The following is a 26,107-nucleotide window of genomic DNA, read 5'->3' on the forward strand; positions in this document are numbered from 1 at the left end:
AAAGAAAAAGAAAAAGGATACAAAATTAGGAGCAAAAGTGAATATTTATTTGGAATGAAAAAAGAAATCGCAACAAATAACAGATTGTAAAATGCTGACAGATAACACAAAATCCAGAAAAATGACATAGCCTCATGTCTATAATACTTTTCCCTAAAACTTTTTTTTTTTTTTGGCTGAGTGGGGTCTTCGTTACTATGCGTGGTCTTTCTCTAGTTGCTGCAAGTGGGGATACACTTCGTTGTGGTGGCAGGCTTCTCGTTGCGGTTGCGGTGGCTTCTCTTGTTGCGGAGCATGGGTTCTAGGTGCACGGGCTTCAGTAGTTGTGGCTCTTGGGCTCTAGAGCGCAGGCTCAGTAGTTGTGGCACACGGGCTTAGTTGCCCTGCCGCATGTGGGATCTTCCCAGACCAGGGCTCGAAGCCATGTCCCCCGTATTGGCAGGTGGATTCTTAACCACTGTGCCACGAAAGAAGTCCCTCTCTTCTTCTTAATGAATTACTTCCTTTGGTAATTTTTGTTTTTGTTACAATTTTCCTCTCAATATCAGAAAATTTCTGTGAATTTCCTTGCTTGTCTTTTTTTTTTTTGGAATTTCCTTGCTTGTCTTGATCACTGTTATTCTGTATTCCCTTAATTTTTTAAAAGTCCTTGAATTTTTATTATGAAAACTTTCAAACAATCAAAAAAAGTTGAAAAGATGTTGCAATAAATATCCACCAGTTTTTATCTGAATTTTCCTTCAATTCTTCAATAAATAATTTTCAAAGGAAAATAAAGTACCCTTCATGTATGTCCAAATCAGTAGTCAGTAAATTCTCACTTGATTTACTGAAATGTTCCAATATGTTTTTCAAATTGCAATTAATATGGTGTATTTAAATGTTACCAACTCTACATAAAATTGTGCATTTTATCCATGTTCAAGATGTGAAATACATCAGTGTGGTCCATTCAGTCCAGGCTAAATGTATCTCCAATTCAACTTCCTCATAGCTGGACCTCCAAAAAGCCTACAGCCTATCTGATGCCATCTGACACTAGTAAATTTGAGATGAACACAGATTTAGAGTGGAAAAAGATTGTGATCTTAACTCAATGTAATTAAAATACCTTAGTTTGGAAAATTAACAAGAACAAATGAATACATTGCTAACTTCTATCCCCATGCCCAGTTTTGTTTTTTGTTTTTTTTTCTTTTTTAAGAGAGAGCAGGAAGGACAAACAATGTAACACAGCAAAAATTGTGGGCTGGGGACCAGCAGTCTCTCCTACTAACTGGACTATGAGACTCTGTACATCTCTTCTCTCTGAGCCTGGCTCTGTCTCCAACTCAGTAAGAATTTACCTTAGCCCAGTTATGAGTGTAAAAGTATAAGGACTGAAGAGGAATACAAATACCCAGGCCAAAATTATGAGAAATAATGTTGATTGAAGTGGTTCCCTTGGGTTTTCATTCTTTGGGATTGTTTTTCTCCAAACTTCATCTTTCTTCATAGCAAAAGACCAGAAGATCTTCACGAAGTCTCCATTTTCTGTATCATAAATATACTCAAAACATACCCTTTAGCTAGAAATATACTATCCCAGAAGTGAAAAAAAAAAAGAAAGAAATTCACATAATTTCCTACACAATGTCTCCAGAGAATCTTTTGCAGAAAGACAATTGATTTCCACCAACACACTCATTAATTTTTATGACACCCTCCCTAAGTTTTGCAAACAAATGAAGTTATTAATACTTGAAGACAGTAGGCAGTATTTTCTGGGCCATTTCATTAAAAAGCCTCCACTATCAACCAAAGACAAGGAAGGGGGGGTCTAGACCCAAAATCTAGCATTAGAGCTAGGCTGATAAAAAGCCAGGGCTCTGCCACTCTGAAGGGTAATTGGGGTTTGGAAACATTGGAGGGATCAAACTGGTTTTCAAAATTCATGTTTCTCAATCCCATGTGAACAGAAAGGAATACACACAGGAGTAGGCAAAGGAGATGGAATTCCAGGCCTGAATCTGAAGTATGACCTGGGTGGGGTGAAATTGGTTTCTACATTTCTAAAATAGAAACAACAATCTCTCCTTCCAGAAAATAATTGTAAGAAAGACCAAGCTATAAAAAAAAAAAAATTTAAACTATAGAGCTGTATCAAAATATGAGTAATTATTGCTTTTAAAATGGCCATTTCTTTAGACACCTTTTTTAGTTACTATCAAATTGCCCACCTTTTTAGTGAAAAGGAAACCTAAGTAATAAACAAGCAGTTGTCTTTAAGGAAATGATGGGCCGAGTTGCTTAGCTTTCCCCATACACTCAATGGTGATTGTTTAAAGATCACGTTAATAGTAGAACCTTAGGCGGGTTCCTTCTACCTTCTGCCTCAGTTTCCCCTGCTGAAATAGGAAAATGTGCCTCTGTGAACTTTAAGCTTCATTTCAGCTCAGGTATTCCACAATTCCAAGTTAAACAAGGTCAAAGTGATTCCTTCACCTCTCTCACCATTTCTGGGAACTTCTCTGAGAGCCAGGGCTATGGTCTTCCTCAGCACAGCCTGAGAATGGAAGAGGGGGGTCCCCCTCTGAACTCAGCTGTGGGGCAGCCCTGTATGATCAAGCACCCAGGGAGGGATAACACTCAGGAGCCATGCTGACAAAGGATTTCATTATGAACACTGAGATGCCCTCACTAATAAACTTCAGCACACTGTTCTGCAAACACATTCACTTTCTTGTGATTTCTGCGAATAACTCTGGGCTCAGCACTGTGGGAGAAGAAACAAAGAAGCATACTAGTTCATTTGGCCTTAAGGGACAAGGCTCTCACCCAGGATACTTAGAGGTTCTGCATGACAGACATTCTGTAGAGAAGAGAGATCCCAAGGAAGTCTCAGCTGGGGGCAGTAAACAAGGCCCAGGGCAAATGGAAAGACTCCCCATGGGAGGTAAGCTTTGAGCTAGGGCTTGAAGGATGGGTGGTATTTGGACTCAGACAAGAAAGAGAATTCCAGGAGTCACAATAAGGCAATAATCAACAGATCCGTTGTCCAGCACACAACCCCAGAAACAATGCCCCAGATTCTCAGGAATCTCTTTAAGTTTTGCCTCAGACTCTTGATTCCCAGCATCCTCCTTTGTGCTGGTATCTTTGTTCCTCTCCCATTGCTTCATAGCATATTCTGCTACCTTACCCAGCTCTTTCAGATAACGTTTCCATTGGATTGTCTGCCTAACTCATGATTCAGTCTTCATCCCTGGATTTTGTGTGGCTTAAACAAATGGGAAATTTATTGGCTCCTATAAGAAAGTCCAGCAGGGCTTCCCTGGTGGCGCAGTGGTTAGGAATCCACCTGCCAATGCAGGGGACACGGGTTCGTGCCCCGGTCCGGGAAGATCCCACATGCCGCGGAGCGGCTAGGCCCATGCGCCACAACTACTGAGCCTGCGCGTCTGGAGCCTGTGCTCCGCAACGGGAGAGGCCGCGACAGTGAGAGGCCCGCGCACCGCGATGAAGAGTGGCCCCCGCTTGCTGCAACTAGAGAAAGCCCTCTCACAGAAACGAAGACCCAACACAGCCAAAAATAAAAATAAATAAATTAATTAATTAAAAAAAAAAAAAAGAAAGTCCAGCAGTAAGGCAAACCTTAGAGTGCATATAAACCTGTGGCCCTGGCTCTCCCTTCCTCTGAGTTTTCATCCTCAACCTACTAGTGAGGCAGCTGTGGACATTCTAGACTTCAAACATGGGCATGGTTTGTCCAGAGAATATACTAGGGTCACTTTTTGGAAATTTTATTTAAAAAGTGAGGAAGGATTTCCCAGAAGCCCTCTGCAAACTTCTCCTTGCATCTTATTGACCAACTTTGTGTCGACGTTCTTTTATGAATCAATCACTGTCCGGGATATGTGATTTCCCTTGGATAAATCAGGCCTTGGGGTTGGGGGTGAAGCAAGTGAGCTTTGCAAGAGAAAGGTAAATACCTGAAAAAAAGTGATGCTCTTTAAGATAGAAAGGAGCTCCGAAGACCTGTACAAAATCGAAGACTTTTAAAGACAGAAGGGAGCAGGACATGGAAGTTAAACTAGCAAAGAACGAATTGGCTGTGGTGAGGTCACCTTCCTTTAGGAGCCAGCAGGGGTCTATCAGGCAGATTTCTTCACTGGTATTGACCAGGTGATTCCAGATTGACTAGTTTAAGATTCCATTCCTGGGAAAAGCTGAAACTAATTAAGTTAGGTATTAGGTCTTGGTTTATTGATCTGGGGCCTAGCACAAGTGACTCTATTCTGGGCTTGTGTTCCTTTTTTTTTTTTGGTTTTAACATTAACCATAAGAAATTCATTCTTAAAAATTTTTTTCTTTTCATCTAGAGGATAACAAGAATACAAAAGCAAGCCTCAAAATCAGGGCCTGGGGGTAGATGATTCATCCCCATCATGTTATCTTTTGAGTGGTTAATAACTACCCCTTTGCTACCTCCATTCCTTATCTACCTGAATTCCATTTCAGACAAAGTAATTTTGAAAAAGGCAATCTTAAAGAGACACTGGCAAGTCTGATGAACTCTGGTAATGAAATTATTCCAATCTCTGCCACGCACAAAGATCTGGCAGGAACAAAAGGATGGATGTTTGTGTAGATGACTTGTCATTGTTGGTGAGCAGCTCAGTGTTACTTGTCTCAGGCTCCCAAATCTTTTGGCAAATAGTAACTCACTTATCCTCAGAGCCCTCCCAAAAAGAAGGACATTAGCATTCACTCTAATGAAGAGCCAAGAAATTAGAGTTATCCTAAAGCCAAAAAATCAATGCCACCTTTGCAAATCCACCTGAGGCTTCCTAGGTTCTATATGCAAGTTCTCAGTCCTATCTTGGGAAAAAAACTATTACAGAATCCTTGAATTTAAGAAGTGAAAGGACTTTAATGGATACCTATGCCAAGTGAGCACGTTCAGTCTTCAATCCCTTTAGGTAACATCTCCACCAAGATGTCACTGAGCCTCACTGGAACACATCTAATGAAGTTTCCAATAGAGAATATGCAGAAAAGGATCCTAGAGACAGTCAAGTATAAGGTCTGAGTGTGTGTGTGGGTGGGGGAGGGTGATTAAGGATTCCTGTAAGACACTGGAGGGAAAGAGAGTATTGAGATTATACCTTGTGTTTGGGAAATATGGGGACAAGGAACTAGTCTGGGCGTCCTCACAGGTCAGTGTTTCATACGCAACGCCTTAAGTGAGTGGATGGGCGGGACAGACCAGAGTAGGGAATATACTACTTCTTCCATTCACAATTTCGCTCTTGTACATCTGGGTCTTTCTGGATTGTGTGGCAAGGACAACAACATTGGGTTGAGTATAAAGAGACTTCAAATGTCATCCTACATCTGCTAGCAAACACCAGTGTTATTTTGGACAGGTTTTTAAAAATTACCTGAAACTTGGAAATAGGCAAAAGAAACCATTGGGTGTTCTTTCCATGCAGACTTTCAATTTACTGGATGACTTTACTTCACGATAAGGCAAAGGTTCATTAGGAAAATTTTGTTCAGTGGAGGTGCAAATAATTTCTTCCCAGTGGAACAGATAGCCTGAAAGTTTACAGTTTATGATCCGGTTAAACATAAGCCAGTTTTTGGATAGCTTGTAACTCAGCAAGCAATTAAATTGCTTATACATACCTAGCTTCTCAAATGTTCTCTGGGCTGGTTTTAAATCTTACTGCTTTCCTCATTAATTAATGAGCTCAGTAAAATCTTTGAAACCTGTTCATTTAACGTCTATATGAGAGACATGATTTTACCTTTTTGAAAATTATACTCTAACAGGCAATCTTATGCCTCTAAAGATTTGGTTTTCTTCTCTGTTAAAAAGTACATTAGGACTAGAGGGTTTCTAAGAGCCCACTCTAAGGTATCTGAGCCACTAAGCCATCTGGGACCCTCTTTCCCAGCTTCCCAGGGTCTCTGGAGAAAGAACCACACTAACTCTCTAGAGCTGAGAATCAGTGCCTGCCAGCACTGCTCCCAGACATCCAGCCCCCAGAGAGGTGGTCAGATCACACCAGAATGCTGCTTGCCTGCAGCAATTCTAAGATTATTTGGAAGTTTCCAGGAGCCAGACTGTGTTGTTTCACCCAATTTACTCCGTTCCCCTGCCTTTTTCTCCTCCAACCATTCCCTACTTCCCACTATAAACCTCAGAAATTCCTAGTTCCACACTGCAGGCTTTTAGTTTAATCCCAAGGGTAAGGCTTCACCCCTGAGTGTTCATCTCTTTGACATCCCTAAGTGGAAATTGATGACATTTGACCTCTGCTGAGGGACCAGGGGTCAAACAGCTACTCCCTTCCCTCCCACTGCTGCAAAGAGGTGGGTCAGAATTCCTCTCTAAACCTGCTTCTGGCTCTGACATCTGATGAATCTGTCCTTCCAAACCTCCAGAGTCTTCCCTCCCTGTGACTTCTTGGCCTGAGGATGTTCAGACATAATGCACAAGCTGAAAGTGCCTTGAATTAACCAGGGGTGAAGATGTAAAGGATAGATGGTAGTACAGAACAAGAAAAGCAGGTCAAGAAAGGTCAGTGGATGCATTTAGCATTCCTTGAAATCCATAGCTTTTGGCCCTGGACTCTCATTAATGAAAAACTTTTCCATTTTAGGGGATGACTGATTTTGTTAACAGGAGTTTTTTGCTGAGTCCTCTCAGGTCAGATCTCTGTTTGGCTGAGAATTATCTCTGTGCTTACAGTGTTCATAAAATAAATATATATATTTTTTGTTTCTGATCCCAGTTTGGCTGCCTGGACTGACTGATAATACTTCCTCATGGCTTGGTTAGATGCTGCTGAATTTCTCTCCATTTCTTTCTTCACTCCAGTAACATCCCAATCCATTATTTCATAATTCAAGTTAATTACCAAGCATGGAGGTAGAGTAATGCTTCCTGGGCTGTATAGGAGTGGAAAGATTTCCCCTTCTTTCCTTCTAGGTTCTTTGGCTGGTCTAATAATTAAATTGATATAAGACAGATTAACAGGAGAATGTCAAATAAAAGTATAACATGTATACCTTCATGTATACGTGGGAGAGACCTAGGGAAACCAAGTAACTCGCCAAGATGGTCAGAATCATCATGTTAAATATTATCTTCAGCTAAAGACAAAAGAAGGTGTTGAGGGTGAGGAGTCAGTTATGGAAGGTGACCAGGAAAACATAGTAAACAAGAGTAAGGTTGTTATACAGATTTAAGTCCTTACCTTCTCCATTGCAAAGAGTTTCTAGAGATTTAGAATCATCCTTCTCTTCTTGATACAGAGAGGGAGACACTCTCACACATGGAGATTTCCCTTATAAATATAAATGTCTCTTACACAAGGGTAACTTATACTCAGTTCTCAGAGCTTCTCCTCTGTCTGCTGGTTTTTTTTTTTTTTATGGCTGTGTTGGGTCTTCGTTTCTGTGCGAGGGCTTTCTCTAGTTGCGGCGAGCGGGGGCCACTCTTCATCGCGGTGCGCGGGCCTCTCACTATCGCGGCCTCTCTTGTTGCGGAGCACAGGCTCCAGACGCGCAGGCTCAGTAATTGTGGCTCAGGGGCCCAGTTGCTTGGCGGCATGTGCTATCTTCCCAGACCAGGGCTCGAACCCGTGTCCCCTGCATTGGCAGGCAGATTCTCAACCACTGCGCCACCAGGGAAGCCCTGTCTGCTGTTTCTTAAAAATAGCCAGCTTAAAATAATCCTTATGCTGAAGAGGCATGTTTTAGGATAACAAATTCTGCTCCTCTTCAGTCCTGCCTTTGAAACTTCAAACAAGAAGTTTCACAACCCAGAAGCTAAGTTGATAGATTGCTTCATATCTCATTAAACCAATCTCCGTCTTGAGAATAGGTCAGTTCAGTTAAATGGTCGTGTCTCATTTCAGGAGGTTGTCTTGTATTTGAGCTCCCCAAATTAGGCCTATATTGTGTGAGAAATCAGGTATTTAATAAGGCATTTCTATGGAAACAAAAGAAAAACAAAGCTTAATGATTGCAGCAGACTGAAAACCCAGTCTGAGTTCTGAGGGCAGTCAGTCAAGAAGATTTCTAGAGAATACTCTAGATGTTGGGGTCAAAGCATCTTCTGTAGTTTGAATGTCTCTAATGATGTCATCATGTGTTCAGGTAAACTTTCTGAGTGGTGCACACAGCAGCAGACACAAAGATGGCCTACACATAAGCTGTTGTGGTGATTTCTCTGAAGTTTGTATCAAGTTCACATTCAGTTTGCAGGGTTTCAGGGACTAGTGCAGCTTTTGCTCTTAGTGATTCCAAGTCAAAAGGGTAAGAGAAAATTGGAAACATTAGTTTGGGGTGTTATAGCCAGATATTGGAGGAAACTAGAAGAATTCAGGATTCAGTCCAGTTTACAGGTAAATAACAAAACCTCAAAGACAATTAACAGCACTAGAATCTAATATCCACAAAGGTGTGTTACTGAAACATACTTTATCTCTCTAAAATGACCCTCATTTCTATAAAAGAGAGCCAAATTAAGTCTAATTTTTTTGCAAAATACATCTAGTTCCAAAAAATTGACCTGATTATTTACATAAGTGTGGCAAGAATAGTGATTGATCATAGAGGCTCTTTTAAATCTGTTTGCTGGAACTTTTCTTAAGAAATAACAGTTTGAGCTTTTAAAAGCCTCTTAAGGCCAGGAAGCCAAGCCAAGGACTTACCATCAGAAATTTCCTGCAATACATATAGATTTGGGTGAGTTCCTCTCTTCTCAAGGTCCCCAAAGTATCTTGAGGCTCTTGTACCTACCAGGAAGTGACCTTCCTTAGTCACCTGATTAGGTTGCTGGGAACCTTGTAAGCAAGGGCAGGCCAGTATTTCCAAGGGGTTATATTGGCTTCATAAAGTCAACCTTAGTTCCTTTAAGTTTTCTGGTTACATCTGAGTCTATGCACATTCTCAAACCTAACATCCTAGTCAAAGCCTTGATAATATAACCAGTGTTTCCAACTGTGTCCTGTTATAAGAACAGATTCTTATTGAACTTATGCAAATAAATATATTACCATGAAAATAAGAATACTCATTGAGAGTTTATGAATTATAGAGGGATCAAGAAGGGAGAAAAAGATAAATAAGTCATCTTTGTTGATAGCTTAAAAGAGGGAGGGTTTCCCTCAAATCTGGAAAAACGAAAACATTTTTAAAAATCAGCAATGTTTCAAATAAAAATCATAAAATTATAATCATCCTCATCAGTTCATTCAGTCCCATGTTATTCTTGTTCTGCTTGAATCCAGTTTTTCCATGAGTTCTGGAAATTCTTACCCAGTTCAGCTTTATGACTTTACAGTTATCAGAAACCTGTATTCTAGAGTACTTGTTTGAGCCCTCTCCATGAATCTCTCTGAAAATGAAACATATTTGCAAAAGCATAAAAGTAAGAGAGTAACTCTCTGTAAATGACAAAGACTTTAAAATGGCCATGGTTAAAGATCTCATGAGAGTTCATTATAATGCAGTTGACAAGGAAATTTGCTTATTTCTGTAACACACAACACTTCAAGATAATAATTAGAATTAAAAGTGATAACATACCAGGACATATCAGATTTTATACAATTTCTAGAACACATATAAATAACATGTAGCCACACAAATATAATCTAAGAAGGTTTAGCATCATTTATTTGGCAATGCTTCTTACATAATCCAACATAACAAACAAGCCTAATTAGTTCATCATCTCTCCTCTATAAAGAGAGAGAACAAATATTATATGATAGCACTTATATGTGGAATCTAAAAAATTAATACAAACGAATCTGTATACAAAACAGAAACAGAGTACCAGAGATAGAAAACAAACTTCCGGTTACCAAAGGGGAGAGGGGGTGATGGAGGGATAAATTAGGTATTTGGGATTAGCAGATACAAACTATTATATATAAAATAGATGAAAACAAGGTCTTACTGTATAGCACAGGGAACTATATTCAACATCCTGTAGTAAACCATAATGGAAAAAAAATATGAAAAAGAATATATGTATATAATTAAATCACTCTTCTGTTCACCAGAAACTAACATAACATTGTAAAACAATTATACTTCAATTTTTTTTTTTTTTTAAAGTGAGAGAACAAATCTTTTGAGATGTTCCAGGGGCCCTCTGGGAAATCCCCAAATTAGTTTGATGTCAAAAAGACTTTATTTAGAATTAATTTTGGGAAGTTTGTGAAAAATATCAAAAGGTTTAGATACTTGACTAAATAGGATCCCAGATTATTAATAAACAGTACTTAATTATCTATGTGACAAAGTGACAATAAAGTGTTTCAAAGGCAAATATAGAATGTTACATAGTTGTTAACAAAACTTCACTCTTTTAATATTGAGAAGATTCAGTTTTCTTAAGTTATCAAAGACCTGATTAAGATGACATGAAGCACAGGAAATTATTTTGATAAAACACAGAACTTCTGTTTTTTAGGAAGGTTATTTAATAGGTAAAGAAAAACCTTTCATAGTCTCTTATCAGGAGCAGACCAACAGTTCAGTAAAACTTTGTCTTTTCAGTACATGAAAAAAAATCAAGTTTTAGTTTTATATAAGTACACTATTAATATTAAGTCTTATTTAAAAAAACACTTTTAATAACAATTCAATTTTAGCTGGCTTGATTAGACTAGTTAAAATTTTCCATGCTCATGCTTAATCTCCCTCTCTCTCTATAGTTACAGATATAGATATGTCCATAATTTGTCCTCTATTTTTCTGTTTTCCTCTTTTCAATTCTGAAATAATCAGTATTACTTTGGGACAAATTTACTTTCTTTTCCATTAACAAAAATGCATCTCCATATCTCATACCTTTTCTTAGCCAAAAACACGTCTTACTTTCCTTGCATACAGAATTGTTCCCCTTATTATTTCTAGTAGTTTACATATACAGTTGACCCTTGAACAACATGGGTTTGAACAGCATAGGTCCACTTATACACAGATTTTTTTTTTCAATAAATATGTACTACAGTACTATATGATCTGAGTTGGTCATTCCATTGGAGGAACACCCTTCCCCCATTTCAGTATATGTATTTTTTTCTCTCTCTTGAGCTGATCAGTTTTCCCAACGAGAAACTGTCCATTCTTTGTGTATTTGAGGGGAGGGTTAGTAGGATATAATGCTGGCTCCTAGATTTGGTAGTGGGCTAAGGGAGTGCCTCTAGTCAGTATGTAGACTTTCACTATCTTTCTGATTGCTGGTTGGTACCCCCTCCCTTAACTATGCCCAAGTTCCTAAGCCCAGAGTCCCTCTGGGTCAATGTCTTCAGAGAATAAACCTCCATTCCTCACTCTGGAATGAGTTAAGAGTGGGTACAAGGCTGCATCGGAGTGGGGAAAAGGAACTTTTTCTAAAGGCTTTCAACCAATCCTCCCACTTCAGGCTTCCTAACACCCACCTTCAGAGCTACTTGTTGCCTACAGTTTTTGAACTTTTCTGAAATTGTGCCACATCAATTGCCTTGCACCTTGGTTTTCCTTTGCCTAACTTGTATTCCAGATCTCTCTGCTAAGTCAGTAACCCATCACTAATCCATCCGTTTTGTAGCTTCCACTCATGCTCTTTGCCTTGTGAATTGATGCCTTTTTTTCCCCCTTTTACTGTCACGCAGTGGGATTTCAAGAGCGATCAGAAGGAAATGCATGTGTTCAATCCTCTATGCTTAATTAGAAGTCATTAACCTATTTTACAGATGGAGAAACTGAGGTTCAGGGAGGGATAATGACCTGCACCAGTCGTATCTCATAACCAAGCCAGAAATAAAGTCTCTAGTCCTCATGTGTATGTTCTTTATGAAAGAAACAAAAAGGTATGAAAACAGGAGGAATGCAGACATTTAGTAAAGTGGTTTGGGGATGGGGGCATATATAAATGGAGTGGCCTGAGAGGAAATGAAAAGAGATGGCCAGAAAAAAAGGAAGTGTTTTCATCCTTGGGTTTTCTGCCATCTTGCATTTCATTGTCTTCAAATTCCTTCAAGATATTTATTGTCTACAAGAACCCCTCTCTGTGTTTACCACTCTCCTATTTCAAGCCAGAATCCTAACTGGTTCTATCCTATACTCCATTCTTTTCCAGAAAGATATAATATTTTTAAACTGTTATTCTACTCAAATTGCCCATATTCTCAAATGCTTGCAATGACTCCCCACTGCCTATGAGGGAAAATCCAAATCCCCTCATTATTTCAATAATCCAAGTCCCTGAACTGGTTGGGGAGAGGGTTTGATAGGAAAACCTAGTGGCAAGAGATGGGAGCAACTTGACAAAAGAAGGGACAATAAGCATTGGTGAAAAGGAGGAGAAGTTAAAAATGACTCTAAGGTGATAAGCTTGAGTGACTAGGGCAAATTTGAACAAGAAAGTCAGAGATGCTGATGAGCTTGATTTTGAATGTGGGAAGATAGAGATGGCAGTACGAGAACCATGTAGAAATGCCTAGCAGACAGATGGAAATAGAGAGTGAAAGATGTAGCTATGCATCACAAGATCTCAGGATTGGCACGTTCTTACATGATTCCCAATTCAATGCTAGAAGGAGTGAAAGAATATGATAGCTCCAAGGGTCACCAAACTACTTAAGCCCACCCAAATACCTCCATTCTAAACAGATTCCCTTTGATTTGATGACGCTTTAGAAAATCTCTCTAGGATGGGGATATTTGGGTGGGTTTATGTAGGAGAGAAAAAAGAACAAGAGGGGATGTGTATGTCAATATTTCTAATCTATACTCTTTGTTGTTGTTGTTGTTAAAGCTAAAGCATACCCAAAGCATAACTGCCTGATCCCTGCAGTGATACTGATAACTGTATTAATTTCCTGTTGCTGCTGTAACAAATTACCATGAATTTAGTGCCTTAAAACAACACAAATTTACCATCTCATGGTTTTGGAGGTTAGAAGTCTAATATCAGCCTCACTTGGCTAAAGTCATGTGTCAGCAGAGCTGGTTCCTTCTGGAGGCTCTAGGGGAGAATATATTTCTTTGCCTTTATGAGCTTCTAAAGGCTGCTTGCATTCCTTGGCTTGTGACCCCTTCCTCCACCTTCAGAGCACATCACTTCATCCTCTGGTTCTATAGTTAACTTTCCTGTTTCTGACGTTGACCCTCTTGCCTCCCTCTTATAAAGACCCATGTGATTACATTTGGCCCATCTGGGTAACACAGGATAATCTCCTCATCTCAAGATCCTTAAATTAGTCGCATCTGAAGAGTCCCTTTAGCCACGTAAAGTAACATATTAGGACATGGGCATTTGGGGGGAACCATTATTCAGCCTACTACAATAACTTTCTGATGAAACTCAGGTCCCTCAGTTCTTGTCAAGATATGGTCTATATATATTGATATCAATGAATGAGTGAATGCATGAGTGAAAATCTTTTAATGATTTAACAAATATTTATTATTGGGTCCATTATCTGCTAGGTCATGTTTTAAACTATCTGCAAAGGAGGTCCAGGAACCAGTTCTTTTTTTTTTTTTTTTAAACATCTTTATTGAAGTATAATTGCTTTACAATGGTGTGTTAGTTTCTGCTTTATAACAAAGTGAATCAGTTATACATATACATATGTTCCCATATCTCTTCCCTCTTGCATCTCCCTCCCTCCCACCCTCCCTATCGCACCCCTCTAGGTGGTCACAAAGCACCGATCTTATTCTATAAACTTGACCCTGCATTGGTCCCAAAGCAAATTCTGTCATATTAAAATGGCAGCCAGTTCATTGATTACCATGGAATTAAGACAAGAGAAGACAAGTCTTTTTTCATCGTTCTACTTATAGGTATTTAGATACAAAAAAGGTAAACAGAGCAACAACACAGACATAGCCCCACCTGAACAGCTGCTCCTGGTTAAGGGAATTATTTGGTTGCATTGAGGGAGATAATCTGAAAAAGCTGTCTGGAGCAGACCCTCTAGGTGAGCACCTCTCCTGCCTGACCCAGGCAGCTTGACTTTCACTGAAGGTCCTACATGTAGCCATGGGGCCTATTCCCCGTGTGGGCTGTGAGTTTGACCCCAGTGGTGAGGATTCTGCCCTCCCTGTAGCCTGACTGTCTGACCCTGATGTGGACCTTGGGATTGTTCCCCGTGTGGGCTGTGAGTTTGACCCCAGTGGTGAGGGGTCTGCCCTCCTTGTAGCCTGACTGTCTGACTCTGATGTGGACCTTGGGATTGTTCCCCATGTGGGCTGTGAGTTTGACCCCAGTGGTGAGGGGTCTGCCCTCCCTGTAGCCTGACTGTCTGACCGTGATGTGGACCTTGGGATTGTTCCCCGTGTGGGCTGTGAGTTTGACCCCAGTGGTGAGGGGTCTGCCCTCCCTGTAGCCTGAGTGTCTGACCTTGATGTGGACCTTGGGATTGTTCCCCGTGTGGGCTGTGAGTTTGACCCCAGTGGTGAGGGTTCTGCCCTCCCTGTAGCCTGACTGTCTGACCCTGATGTGGACCTTGGGATTGTTCCCCGTGTGGGCTGTGAGTTTGACCCTAGTGGTGAGGGGTCTGCCCTCCCTGTAGCCTGACTGTCTGACTCTGATGTGGACCTTGGGATTGTTCCCCGTGTGGGCTGTGAGTTTGACCCCAGTGGTGAGGGTTCTGCCCTCCCTGTAGCCTGACTGTCTGACCGTGATGTGGACCTTGGGATTGTTCCCCGTGTGGGCTGTGAGTTTGACCCCAGTGATGAGGGGTCTGCCCTCCTTGTAGCCTGACTGTCTGACTCTGATGTGGACCTTGGGATTGTTCCCCGTGTGGGCTGTGAGTTTGACCCCAGTGGTGAGGGGTCTGCCCTCCCTGTAGCCTGACTGTCTGACCCTGATGTGGACCTTGGGATTGTTCCCCGTGTGGGCTGTGAGTTTGACCCCAGTGGTGAGGGGTCTGCCCTCCTTGTAGCCTGACTGTCTGACTCTGATGTGGACCTTGGGATTGTTCCCCGTGTGGGCTGTGAGTTTGACCCCAGTGGTGAGGGTTCTGCCCTCCCTGTAGCCTGACTGTCTGACCGTGATGTGGACCTTGGGATTGTTCCCCGTGTGGGCTGTGAGTTTGACCCCAGTGGTGAGGGGTCTGCCCTCCCTGTAGCCTGACTGTCTGACCGTGATGTGGACCTTGGGATTGTTCCCCGTGTGGGCTGTGAGTTTGACCCCAGTGGTGAGGGGTCTGCCCTCCCTGTAGCCTGAGTGTCTGACCTTGATGTGGCCCTTGGGATTGTCCCCCGTGTGGGCTGTGGGTCTGTCACCTTTGTGGCCTGACGACCTGCCCCTTGGGTGGCTTGTGCGTCCTGTGTCAACTGCTGGCCTGACATCTTTATAGCCTGAGAATATGTCAGCCGGGGGTTCTGTGGTCCTGTCCCCAGTGTGGATTGTGAATGTGCCAACCCTTTAGGTAGTGGACCTATTGCTTGTCTGGGCTGTGGGTCTGTCCACCCTGGGGGAAGTGATCCTGCTACTCGGATGGGCTGTACGCCTGTTCCCTGTGCAGCCTGCCGGTCTGTCCCTGGTGTGAGCAGTCGGCCCGTCTCCTGTTTGAGCTGAGGGCCTGCCCCAGGCACTTGGATCCCAGCAGTGGCATGGCTGGGCCCTGGGCCTTTATGGGCACAGGAATACCCACTTCCCTGTGTCTCCTTTGCCTCAGCTGACTGGTTCCTAGCTCGGTTTTGGCCATACACGTCACCAAGGTGAGGAGAGGAGCTGCCAGTCTTCGTGTAGGAGAGAGAGGATTTGGCTGGCTCTGTCGTGCAGTTAGGTAAGTTCTGTACACAGAAGCCCAGGACACATGCCTCACAATTGACCATATCATGGTGCCCATTCAAAGGCACCTCCTGGATCACTGGAATCTCCAAAACCTTCCTGATGCCATTTCTGTAGAATCTCTCCAGAATACGCTGCACCAGGTTGTTCAGAATCCTCTTGGTGCTATCCAGGGAGAACTCAGGCTTCTCAAATTGAGACTGGGAACACTTCCGGCACCTCTGACCAAAGAGCCGCACAAGCACCTTTCCCTGGGACTTCTGGTGCTCCAGGTACATGTGACATAGGATCTGCACTTTGGCGGAAGCCCAGCTTCGATGGCATGAGGAACACAAGAACCTACAGACAGAAGAGCATCGTGCCCTCAGCTGATTGTTGACCGAGGCCAGGGAAATGGGCCTGGCCTCGGTCTCTAAGAACCCTTTCAACTTGAAAAAGTGTATGTGATATTGACAATTTAACAAGAATGAGAGGGACTGCATTTCTAATAAAGCTTTCTCCTGTGGCCCATTGAACGCCCACCTATATGTGGTACCAAGTCTGCCTCTTTGCCAGTAAAACATCTCTGGATGTCTCAGAGGGAAAAACATTTCTGCCATTTGCCAGTGAAATTTGGTCTTCACAAGGTCATAGAAAACTCTTATAAAGTACCTATTTTGAGGCAATGTTTTACAATGTTATCCCATTTTATCTTTAAAGCACCCTTCTGAGGTAGGCATTATTGAGCCCAATATGCAGATAAGGAAACTGAATCATAAAACAGTATACAACTTGCTTAAGGACACACAAAGTTAAGTGGTAGAGCCATGTTTCCAATCCCAGCATTATCTACCTACTATACCACATCACCTCTATTGAGCAATGTGGTTAGTTTTGTACCTGACTTACTGGAACCATAATACTTGGGTTGGAGACTGAAGTCCATAGTTTACAACAGGGGGACTTTGGAAAAATCACTACTCTGAGCCTCAATTTTTACATCCATAAAATATTCAAGGGAAAAATATTCAAGGGTTATATTGTCAACATTAAGTGAGATAATATATGTGAAAGCATTTTGTAAACTACAAAGTGCTGTTCAAAAGCTGGTTGATATTTTTCTAAAACTATGCTGATCTGTTGCTTTTCCCAACTCAGAATGACTATCAGGTCAATTCATCTGAACAAGGGAAGCACCTGTCCATTTGCGGCAGTGCCAAACTGATAAAAAACATCATGAGTCCCTCAAAGAGCTCTGGCTGGTGCAAAGAGAGACTCTTACATAGTTCACCAGGTTCCAAGCAGAACAGAATGACTGCTACATGGGCTCTGGCCAATGGCTTGAAAACTGTGTTCTGTAGAGCCCCGGGAGGTTTCATGTAAACAATGGGTTCTGCAGCTAAAAATAATTATATATAAATATATATGTTCTGTAGTATGTAATACATGAACATATGTTATTTATAAATGTATTACAAACATATATATATATATATATATATATATATAGAGAGAGAGAGAGAGAGAGAGAGAACCATTCACTGTCTTATGGGAATGGAGAAGAAAGAACACTTACTCTCCCTAGGAAGACCAGGGTACTTGAGTTAGTCCTTGAGGGACAGGTAGGGAGGGAGGAAGGAAAGGGCCTGCTGAACAGGCAGAACATCATAGACAAGGGTATAGAAGTCTGAAATTTTATGGCATGTCTAGTAACCCATAAAGAATGGAACAGAGGACACCTGAGGCAGGATAGGGGCAGGCAGGGAAGCAGGATAACAGGTGAAATGGAAAGTGAAGCGAAGGTCCCTGCATGCCATATAAAAAGAGAAGACTTGATTGTCCAATTCTTGTCCAAGTCAGCATTTCTCACCCTTCTGCATGGGCAAGGAAGCTGGTTCCTGCAACTTAGAGGCTCATTGGAAGTTGAGGGAGACAGACAATAAGGGAGGGGCAGTATTTAGGGACTCCAAGAACTAGGTTTTAATTTCTTGCAGCACCAAGCCCTCCTATTATCTTCAGGCCTTCAGTAAAGTAATGTTCAAAGCCATTGCTTGGCCTTAATCAATTCTTGGGGCTATAAAGGAAGGCCCCAGTCCTAGGCTGGTACTGACCAGGACTAGGCTCGTAGGGCTGCTGCAGCCTGGGGAAGCCAGACAGGACTGATGGGGGAGAGCAGGTCTCTATATAGAAGCAGTCTGGAATAAATTGTGGTGAGAGAATAGGAGGGCAGATTTATGGTATTCCCTGGGGATTTCCAGAAATACTTAGGGAGGAAGGCTAGTAAAAGAAAAAATTTCCTACCGTTAAGCAAAATAGAGGCTTAGAGCCTTATCATTTCCACCTTAAAGAACACTGTGATTACAAAAGCATGAAGAGCCTGGTGACACATATTCTTTTAACAATCTCTCAAAAGAATCATCAATGCTTAGCTGAACCTCTTGGCTCAGAAAGGCCCATGGCTGGACAGACTCTCACATACCTGCCAAATGCTCTCTGCTTGTATTGCTTCCACCCTGGGGCCACACAGTCTGGCTGAAGGTTCCCATCCATCTTCAGGGTCCATCTTGCCTCGGGTTTCTCCTGCGAGATCAGTTCTTGAAATATCTGCTCCCATGTCCCAACATCCAAAACCATTCTCTTGCTCTGAGGCCTGGAGTCCATGTTGACAATAACTTTCAGTTTCCAGCAAGAAGAAAAAACAGTTTCGGTTTCTCCATCTGGAGACACGTCACCTGCTCTTTTGACTTTTGTTTCAGACTGTTTGAGTACACAGAGCAAGTTTTTGTTCCGACGACAGGGGGCAGCAGGGATTTGCTAGTTTGTGAACAGGTCTTGCTAAGGGATGTCTGAGTACAAAACTCTGGTCTGGGTTCTGGAGGTACCTATAAGTTAGTTTTTATTTTATTTTTCTCTTATTTTTACACTAGGCAAAGCACTGTGCTTGGCATTGGGACAAGTAACATCGACTAAGAAGAAGTTCCTATGCCCATAGATGCTCACGCCCTCGTGCAGACACTGGGTAGGGGGGGTCGGTGCAGGGGAGCACGTGTCCAAGGCTCCTTTCGTGCACCTGCCGAGACCTCACCACAGTCCCTTAGGGGGGATTATTCCTGGTATTTTTCAGGTGAGTGGCACAGAGAGCGGGGGTACCTTGTTCAAAGCCACCTGGCTGGTAAGCAGCATAAGTGAGACTTGAACCCCGTCCTGTGAGACTCTAAACCTGCGATGTCTCCAGCCACCTCCCTCCCTGGGGAGAGCTCAGAGGGAGCTCAGAATGGTGTTTCGGGTTCCAGGTTGGCACTCTGGAGCCAGTGGAAAGAACCATCGTGAAACCCTGACCTAGTGATTTGGTCTAGTGAGATATCCTGGGTCGTGAGGCAGGACTCTAGGCCAAATGAAAGGATTACTTAACTCTGCCTTTCGCTGTGTTAAATTATCATGTAACGCAGTATACGAGCAGGTGTGGGAGCCATCTTTGCATGTCAGGATAGAGTTCCCATTCCTGGGGTGAGGGATTGGAACTAGATGACCTATAAAGTCACTTCTAACTCAGAAGAGTCTGAGATTCTAGAAAGTAAGCTCTGTCCCTCTGGAGTTGAAATTCAAATGGGGGAGGTAAGGCAAGCAGGATGCTTATGTCCTTGGAAGCCCCTACAGTTATTGTATCCGAGACAGGATAAGCCTAAGTCTTCTCGTGTTTTCTGGATTTTAACGTGTTCTATTTGGAAGGCAGAAACCCTCTCCCCTGTCCCACCCTCCCAGGATATTCTGTTCTGTACAAACTCTCTCTGCTTTTATAACTTTACACATTGAGGGTGCTTATGTCTGCAGAGACAATATAGGAAACTCTTGTCTGCACAGATAGTTGGAGGAACTTGGAATTAAACCCATGGAATATTAGAACTGGAAATCCCTTAGGAATCAACTTGTCCTCTTTTCTCTCTGATTATTATACATAAGAAAATAGAGACAAAGAGGAAAGAAGTCTCCTGCCCAAGGTCACACAGAAAATTATTGCCAATAGAGGCCCAGAACCCAGACATCCCATGTCCTAGCTCTGAGCTCTGCTCACCTGCTCCAACCATGCCTAGGCTCCTTCCCCACCCTTCCTCTCCTACTTTCTGCTGGGTTTAAGAACCCAAGCCCACTCTTTTTGTCCTGTATCTTCAGAGTGTCCCTGTCTCCTCACTCCTCAAATGGTCTTTTTTCCCAAAATGTAGCCTTGACTGATCCATTGCACTCCCTGCCATTTCCCTCTGCCTCTGCTTCATGTGCTTCCTTTGACACACACAACTGCTCCAGGCCAGCCTGGTCCAATGGACAGGGACATGGGGAGACCAGGGGTATGTATTGAGATTTGAGGGCTGGAGGAAGCCCACTACCTTCCTCACCACCATGATGAAAAAAAGAAGAAAGAGAAAGAAATTACAGCCCTTTAAAAACCCCATGGATCCACTGTAAGCCACTTGTTTCCTCGTACCAAGGCATCATGACTTTAGGATAATCAAATCATGGAACTTGTAGTTGGAAGAAGCCTCATATATCATCTTGTGATCTCCCCCTCCCATGTCATTGATAGCCAAGGTGTCAAAATGACATACCCAAGTCACACAGGGTGATGGTGGTGACCTCTAGGCTTTCATCAACAGTTGGTGCCTTATAATAGATTGGCTGAAGATTTCCTGAGAGACAGTCAGAAAAGAGGAAGGATCCTCAAAGGGCACAAAGCACAGGTCAGTTCTGACAAAGAAAAATTTAGATTCTCAGCAGTTTTGAGCTGGAATGAATCTACAGGGTCATCTAATCCTTGGGTGGCACATGATGTCACTCCCCTATTCTTTTTCAAGGCAGACATTGCTAATCAATGATTGCACTCTTCTCTCTGGGTCTGGGCATAACTTCAAAATCTCTTTCATCAGTGATCTAGGCAGCCACTGCCAACTGATTGATAGATGACAATTTTTTTGCCATTCATTCAATAGTCCAGCTCCCTCATTTTACAAGTTGCAGAAACCAAAGCCAAGATAGATTTAATTTAACTAGGACTAAAGTACAGTTTTTGTAATCTTAGGCATGTACCCATTTTCAGAATATCACATGACCTATTACAAATAGGTCTAGCACAAAGTTTAACACAAAGAGATATGTTCTTCTTGGGGACATTTTAGGCAGAGGAAGAAAGGAGGTTAGACATTATTGATAGGGATTGAGGGGGTGGGACTGAAAAAGGAGATGGAGACCCTATCTATGGAAGTAATCCATTTGATACTTTATTTCCATAATTACTCTAGCTTGCGAGTGGATGGGATGGAGGGATTGGCTTGGTTAAAGGAGAGAAACAAGAAATAAGGAATGTAGTCCTTAACGTGGTAATAATTTTACATTTTAAACATCTCTTTTCTGGAGAAAACTCTAATTCAGAAAGATATATGCACCCCAATGTTCATAGTAGCACTTTTTACAATAGCCAAGACATGTGAGCAACCTAAATGTCCACTGACAGATGAATGGATAAAGAAGATGTGGTACATATATACAATGGAATATTAGCCATAAAAAAGAATGCAATAATGCCACTTGTAGCAACATCGATGGACCTAGAGATTATGATATTAAGTAAGACAGAGAGAGAAAGACAAATATCATATATCATTTATATGTGGAATCTAAAAAAAAACAAAATACAAATGAACTTATTTACAAAACAGAAGTAGACTCACAAATAGAAAACAAATTTATGGTTACCAAAGGGAAAAGGGAGAGGAGGGATAAATTAGGAGTTTGAGATTAACATATATACATTACTATATATAAAACAGATAGACAACAAGGACCTATTGTGTAGCACAGGGAACTATATTCATTATTTTGTAATAACTTAAAAAAATACCTCTTTGATTAGTTAGCACAAATACTATAGGTATATGGAACATAGATACAAAAAAAATTTAAGGTGATTGATCTGGGGAACAATGAGGCTGGACGATCCCTAACTTAAATCCATTTCTCCTGCCTCAATGCTTCAGAGTAGGGAGAAGTGAATTCTGGACTAGGAGTTCCTGCTGTGTTGGTGATGCCAGACAAATATCTTCATCTCTTGGACCCTGACATGACTTGTCCAGTAAGTTGCAGGGCCAGGACTCAAATTTCTCTGATGCCACACTAAGTCCCATGAAAGAATGGGCATGTCTAAAGAAAGAATGAGTTGCTAATGGTTGAAGAACAGGCAGAAGGCGTGGGGAGCTATTTGGGGGAATCTAAGTAGGGTCTTCATGCTGCTCCTCTAAGGGTTGTGCTCTCTGAGCTGGGGCCCCTGGGCACATCCTAGGAAGACCTGCCATTCCAGTTAGGATGACTTCTCAGCAAAAGGTCAGCCTGGAGGGGAAGGGAGGCGTTGAACTCACATCGCCTGGAATGTCATGGAAGGGGCTGTTTCTACTCTCATCATTGCCCCTTCGCTGCATGTATGGATAGTCACAACAGGGAACCAGCAGACACAAGAGAAAGCAGAATTAGACCGTTGCCTTGAAAAGATCAAATAACACATATATCAAATACCTATAAGCTGCTGGTCCTTATCCTCAGGCAGGGAACAGCCCAGCAGGAAAGACAGGTATGTATATAAAAGAGCATCTAGCTTTACTTTGCCCTGTCTCACTTTTCTCAGCTTATCCTTTTAGTTAAGAGCGTAGAACTAGAGCCAGCCTGCCTGGGTTGAGTGCTAGTTCCACCATGTATACCTTGGTGGCCTGGGCAAGTCCCTTTAACTTCTCTGTGCCTCAGTTTCTCCATCAAAAGAAGTAGGGATAATAACACTACCTACCTTAAAGGGCTGTTGTGAGGCTTGAATGAATATAAAAATAGTTATTGTCATTTAGTAAGCAAATAGAAGTGTTTGCTAGTTTTCTATTGTTGCTATGTTGCATGTTTCTTTGTAAGTTACCATAAAGTCTTTCACCTCTCTATCTATCATCTATCTATCTATCTATCTATCTATCTATCTATCTATCTATCTATATGTCTGTCATCTACCAATCTGTAGTAGTACAGGGTGAAAAAAACTGCAAATAATTGTGTATATAAGGCCTCCAAGAGCACAGCAGTCACTTAGGAATCCAGTCTGAGCAGAGATATGTATTCCTATCACACCTTGTTATCTATCCCCAGCCCCGCTCTGTTCCGTGCACCTCCCTGGGCGGGGCCAGTGCTCCCCCAGGACTCATGTTCAGCCCCTGTCTGGATAGTCAACTCCCCTGTAAAAGTGAAATTAGAGTTGTGAAAGGGGCAGGAAGCCCAGCGCCTGCTGCCGCTTGGGCCCAGGGCTAGGCCTCCTGAGAACACCATTCCAGACAGCAAAGATCACGCTCAAAGGACAATAAAGTAAACCTTTTAGAAAGAACCAGAAGTAATGTGTAAAATCAAAAGAACTGAAACAAAAGCTCACAAATTTTCAAAGAGGCAGTTTGTTTCACAGTTTCTGTGAAGACCTGTTTGGTGTCAGGCCTTGCACAGTCCATCTGGGAAACTGGGGTTTGCCTTGATAGACAACCATTTGGATATTTTAGGGTAGAAAGACCATCTGTGAACTTGAAGAAAGCTGACCCCAGAGAGGAGAGTGGCCAACCCCAGGCTGCTCAGCCTACAAATAGAGCCCCAGACTCCCATTCTTGACATCCACCTTCTCTGTTTCAGCACAGGTGGTTTTAAAACCAGAGTCAGAAATATTTGGGCTCTGTTCCAAAGCTGTGGTGAAGATGTGATAAAGCAGGGTCTTTAGGGCCCCCTCCCCTGCCACCACAGGCCAGGCCAGGAAACCAGCAGGTGGAAGCTATACCCACTCATTGGCTTTTCTCTTCTGACTCACTTTACCTCATTCCTCCCTCCTGCCCCCAGGGATCACCCCTCACATTAACTACCTGCACTAAGTTCTTGTCCTGGGCTGTGCTTCTAGAAGAACCCCAATCAAGACAAAGAGCAACTTAATTTTCCTTGACTTCCTGCCCATGTGTAAAAAAGGCATTTTCCAGTCTGACATGGAAGGAGCCTAGAAGTCATCACTTCCATGCCTACAACAAGAAAAAAGCTGAACAAACTGAAAGTCAACAACCCTTCTTAGATTCATGAGAGAATTTGGGGTCACAGGGCAAACCACTGCCCTGAAAACTAGAGGGACAGATGGGTGGATACAGAGGATCACAGCTTACCACAGTCAAATGCTCAGAAGCAGAAGCCCCCGCGAGAACCAGTACCAGAAAGAACAGTTTACACTGTCAATGGCCAATTGCTGGAAGCTCAGTGGACAAGCTTGAGAATTTAAAAATCCAGGAGACCCAGTCTTAGGGGGGTTTCCCACCTTTTTGTGAGTTTTACCTCCAGGAGAAACTCACTACGAAGATGGAGAAAAATCTTCCTGTGCTTCTGACAGGGGAAGGAGGAAAAAAACATTGTTTAAAACACCCAGAACTCTCTGTTCTTAAAGTCTGCCTTTAAGGAAAACTGTTTCACTAGAGCATAACACAGCTGGGTTTTACAGAAGCCTAACTGACCTGGGGGAAAGGAAATACCCAAATGCCAGCCCCTTTTATCCTTCACTGTGAGGGATGGGAATGACTTCACTCCTTTTCTGCTCGATAATGAGTACAAAGCCCACCAAACTTGCAGTGACAAGAATGCAGAGCCTGGCATACACTTAAGGGGGCAGGGCTACCCCTGTGCTGCTTTCCGGGAGAGGTGCCAGGTCCCACACAGGTCAAACTAATTCTCAACTCATCTCATAATATTTGGGGGAGGAATAAAGAATTTAGCTATCAAGATTTCAAAATATACAACTAGAATCATTAAACCACCAAGACTTGGAAGAGATTTTAAAGGCCCTCTAAGTCCTATTCTTTACTTGCTTGCTTTGTAATGGTTACCATTTGACCTATGAGTAAACATTCAGATACTATTTCTAGACTGACTCAGGGAGAAATGCATTGGACTTAAAATTAGAAGACAAGGTTATATGTTCCAACTCCAACACTTATTGAGTTACTTAAGATCTTTGAACCCTAATGTCTTCATCTACCAAATGGAAATAATGATACCCATACCATTAGATTTAATGGTATATGTACTATTATGGTATAGATATGAACCATAGCTACAAAATATCAGTATTATTTCAAAAAAAAAAAAAAAAGAATATGTAGAGGCTTGAAATAGTAGCTCTTGGATGGAAAAGAATATTTGAACCAGATATTTAAAGGGTAAAAAAGAGATAAGGACCCTTATATGTAAAGGAGAGAGATTTGTAAGACCAAGAACCTAGAAAGTGTTTGTGTCTGTATGTTATGGAGAAGAGAAGTGGAAGATAAAATGAATAACTAAATTTTAGAGCACTTTATCTCTTAGATATGTTTATCACCATATCTTTGTTGTTCCTACAATAGCCCAATGGCTTATGACCCTTAATAAGGAATGTTTCAGAACAGATGCGTATAATGGAGCTTTGGAAAATACACAAGTCCAGGCCTACCTTTGGAAATTCTGATTCTACATGTCTGGGGGTAGAGAGGCATGTATTTTTAGAAAACTCCAAGAATGATGCCAAAATACACTCCTGCATAAAAATCACTATAAATTAAAAATCTGAGGCTCAGGAAGCTTGAGCAAATCCTAAGATCTAACATATGAGTGGCAGAGATAGGAGATGAATCCCGCTGCTTTAAATCCCACTTGTGTGCTTTTTTCCACCATGCAGATCTGGAAGGCAAGGTCAGCCTTCATTAGTCTAGTCATTATGGCTGAGTTGACCTGGCACCAGAAAGCAGCTTGCTCTCTGATGGAAGGAGGCCACGAGATGGCCACAGTCCTAATGTACGAATTGAATTAACAGCAGCACACGTTGAAATCCAGGGAGGGGAGCTATGAGAAGTGAAGGCAGATCATCCAGGGCCAAGGCGACGTGAAGCTGGGAGATGCTGCACAGCCTGCTGATGGTCACACCAATAAGCCAGACTTGGCTTTTCACCTCTGCAGCTTCAGTCTGGCCATGAACGTGCAGCTTGGGCCTCGGTGAGAGCCCTGTGGCCCCTCCTGATGTCAGTGAGAACTTCCGACCTGTGCAAAGAGCAACCAGGGCCCCAGGCCAGTAGCAGGAAACAAGCAGGCTCAAAGCCACAGACTCACCCAGGGGTGGTTTGGTGAGTGCATTAAAGGTCATTGATCTTGACCTCAAAGGAGGTGTTTTGCAAAAATTCAGAATTACCCCCCTAAAGGATAGTTCATGAGATTTATGCTGGAGTTGTTTTACAGTCTGACCTAGAGTCTTCCATTGAAGTTATT

At 42.2% G+C, this 26,107-nt stretch overlaps 1 protein-coding gene and 1 long non-coding RNA gene across 2 annotated transcripts in view; one reads left to right on the plus strand and one right to left on the minus strand.

Annotated features, from left to right (window-relative positions):
* LOC309629398 overlaps positions 1–26,107 on the plus strand; it is a 210,763-nt gene that overhangs the window by 141,622 nt on the left and 43,034 nt on the right. The gene's annotated exons all lie outside the window — the stretch shown is intronic.
* On the minus strand, positions 734–26,024 carry RTP4 (receptor transporter protein 4). The gene is made up of 2 exons (XM_082393179.1): positions 18,261–26,024; positions 734–16,141 (listed from the first exon to the last, which is right to left on the minus strand). Exons 1-2 carry the CDS (start codon positions 18,440–18,442, stop codon positions 13,840–13,842), a joined length of 2,484 nt encoding a protein of 827 aa, XP_082249305.1. The 5' UTR covers positions 18,443–26,024; the 3' UTR covers positions 734–13,839.

This window comes from Balaenoptera borealis (genome assembly GCF_965194805.1).
Source record: "Balaenoptera borealis genome assembly, chromosome: 5".
Lineage (NCBI taxonomy): Eukaryota > Metazoa > Chordata > Mammalia > Artiodactyla > Balaenopteridae > Balaenoptera > Balaenoptera borealis.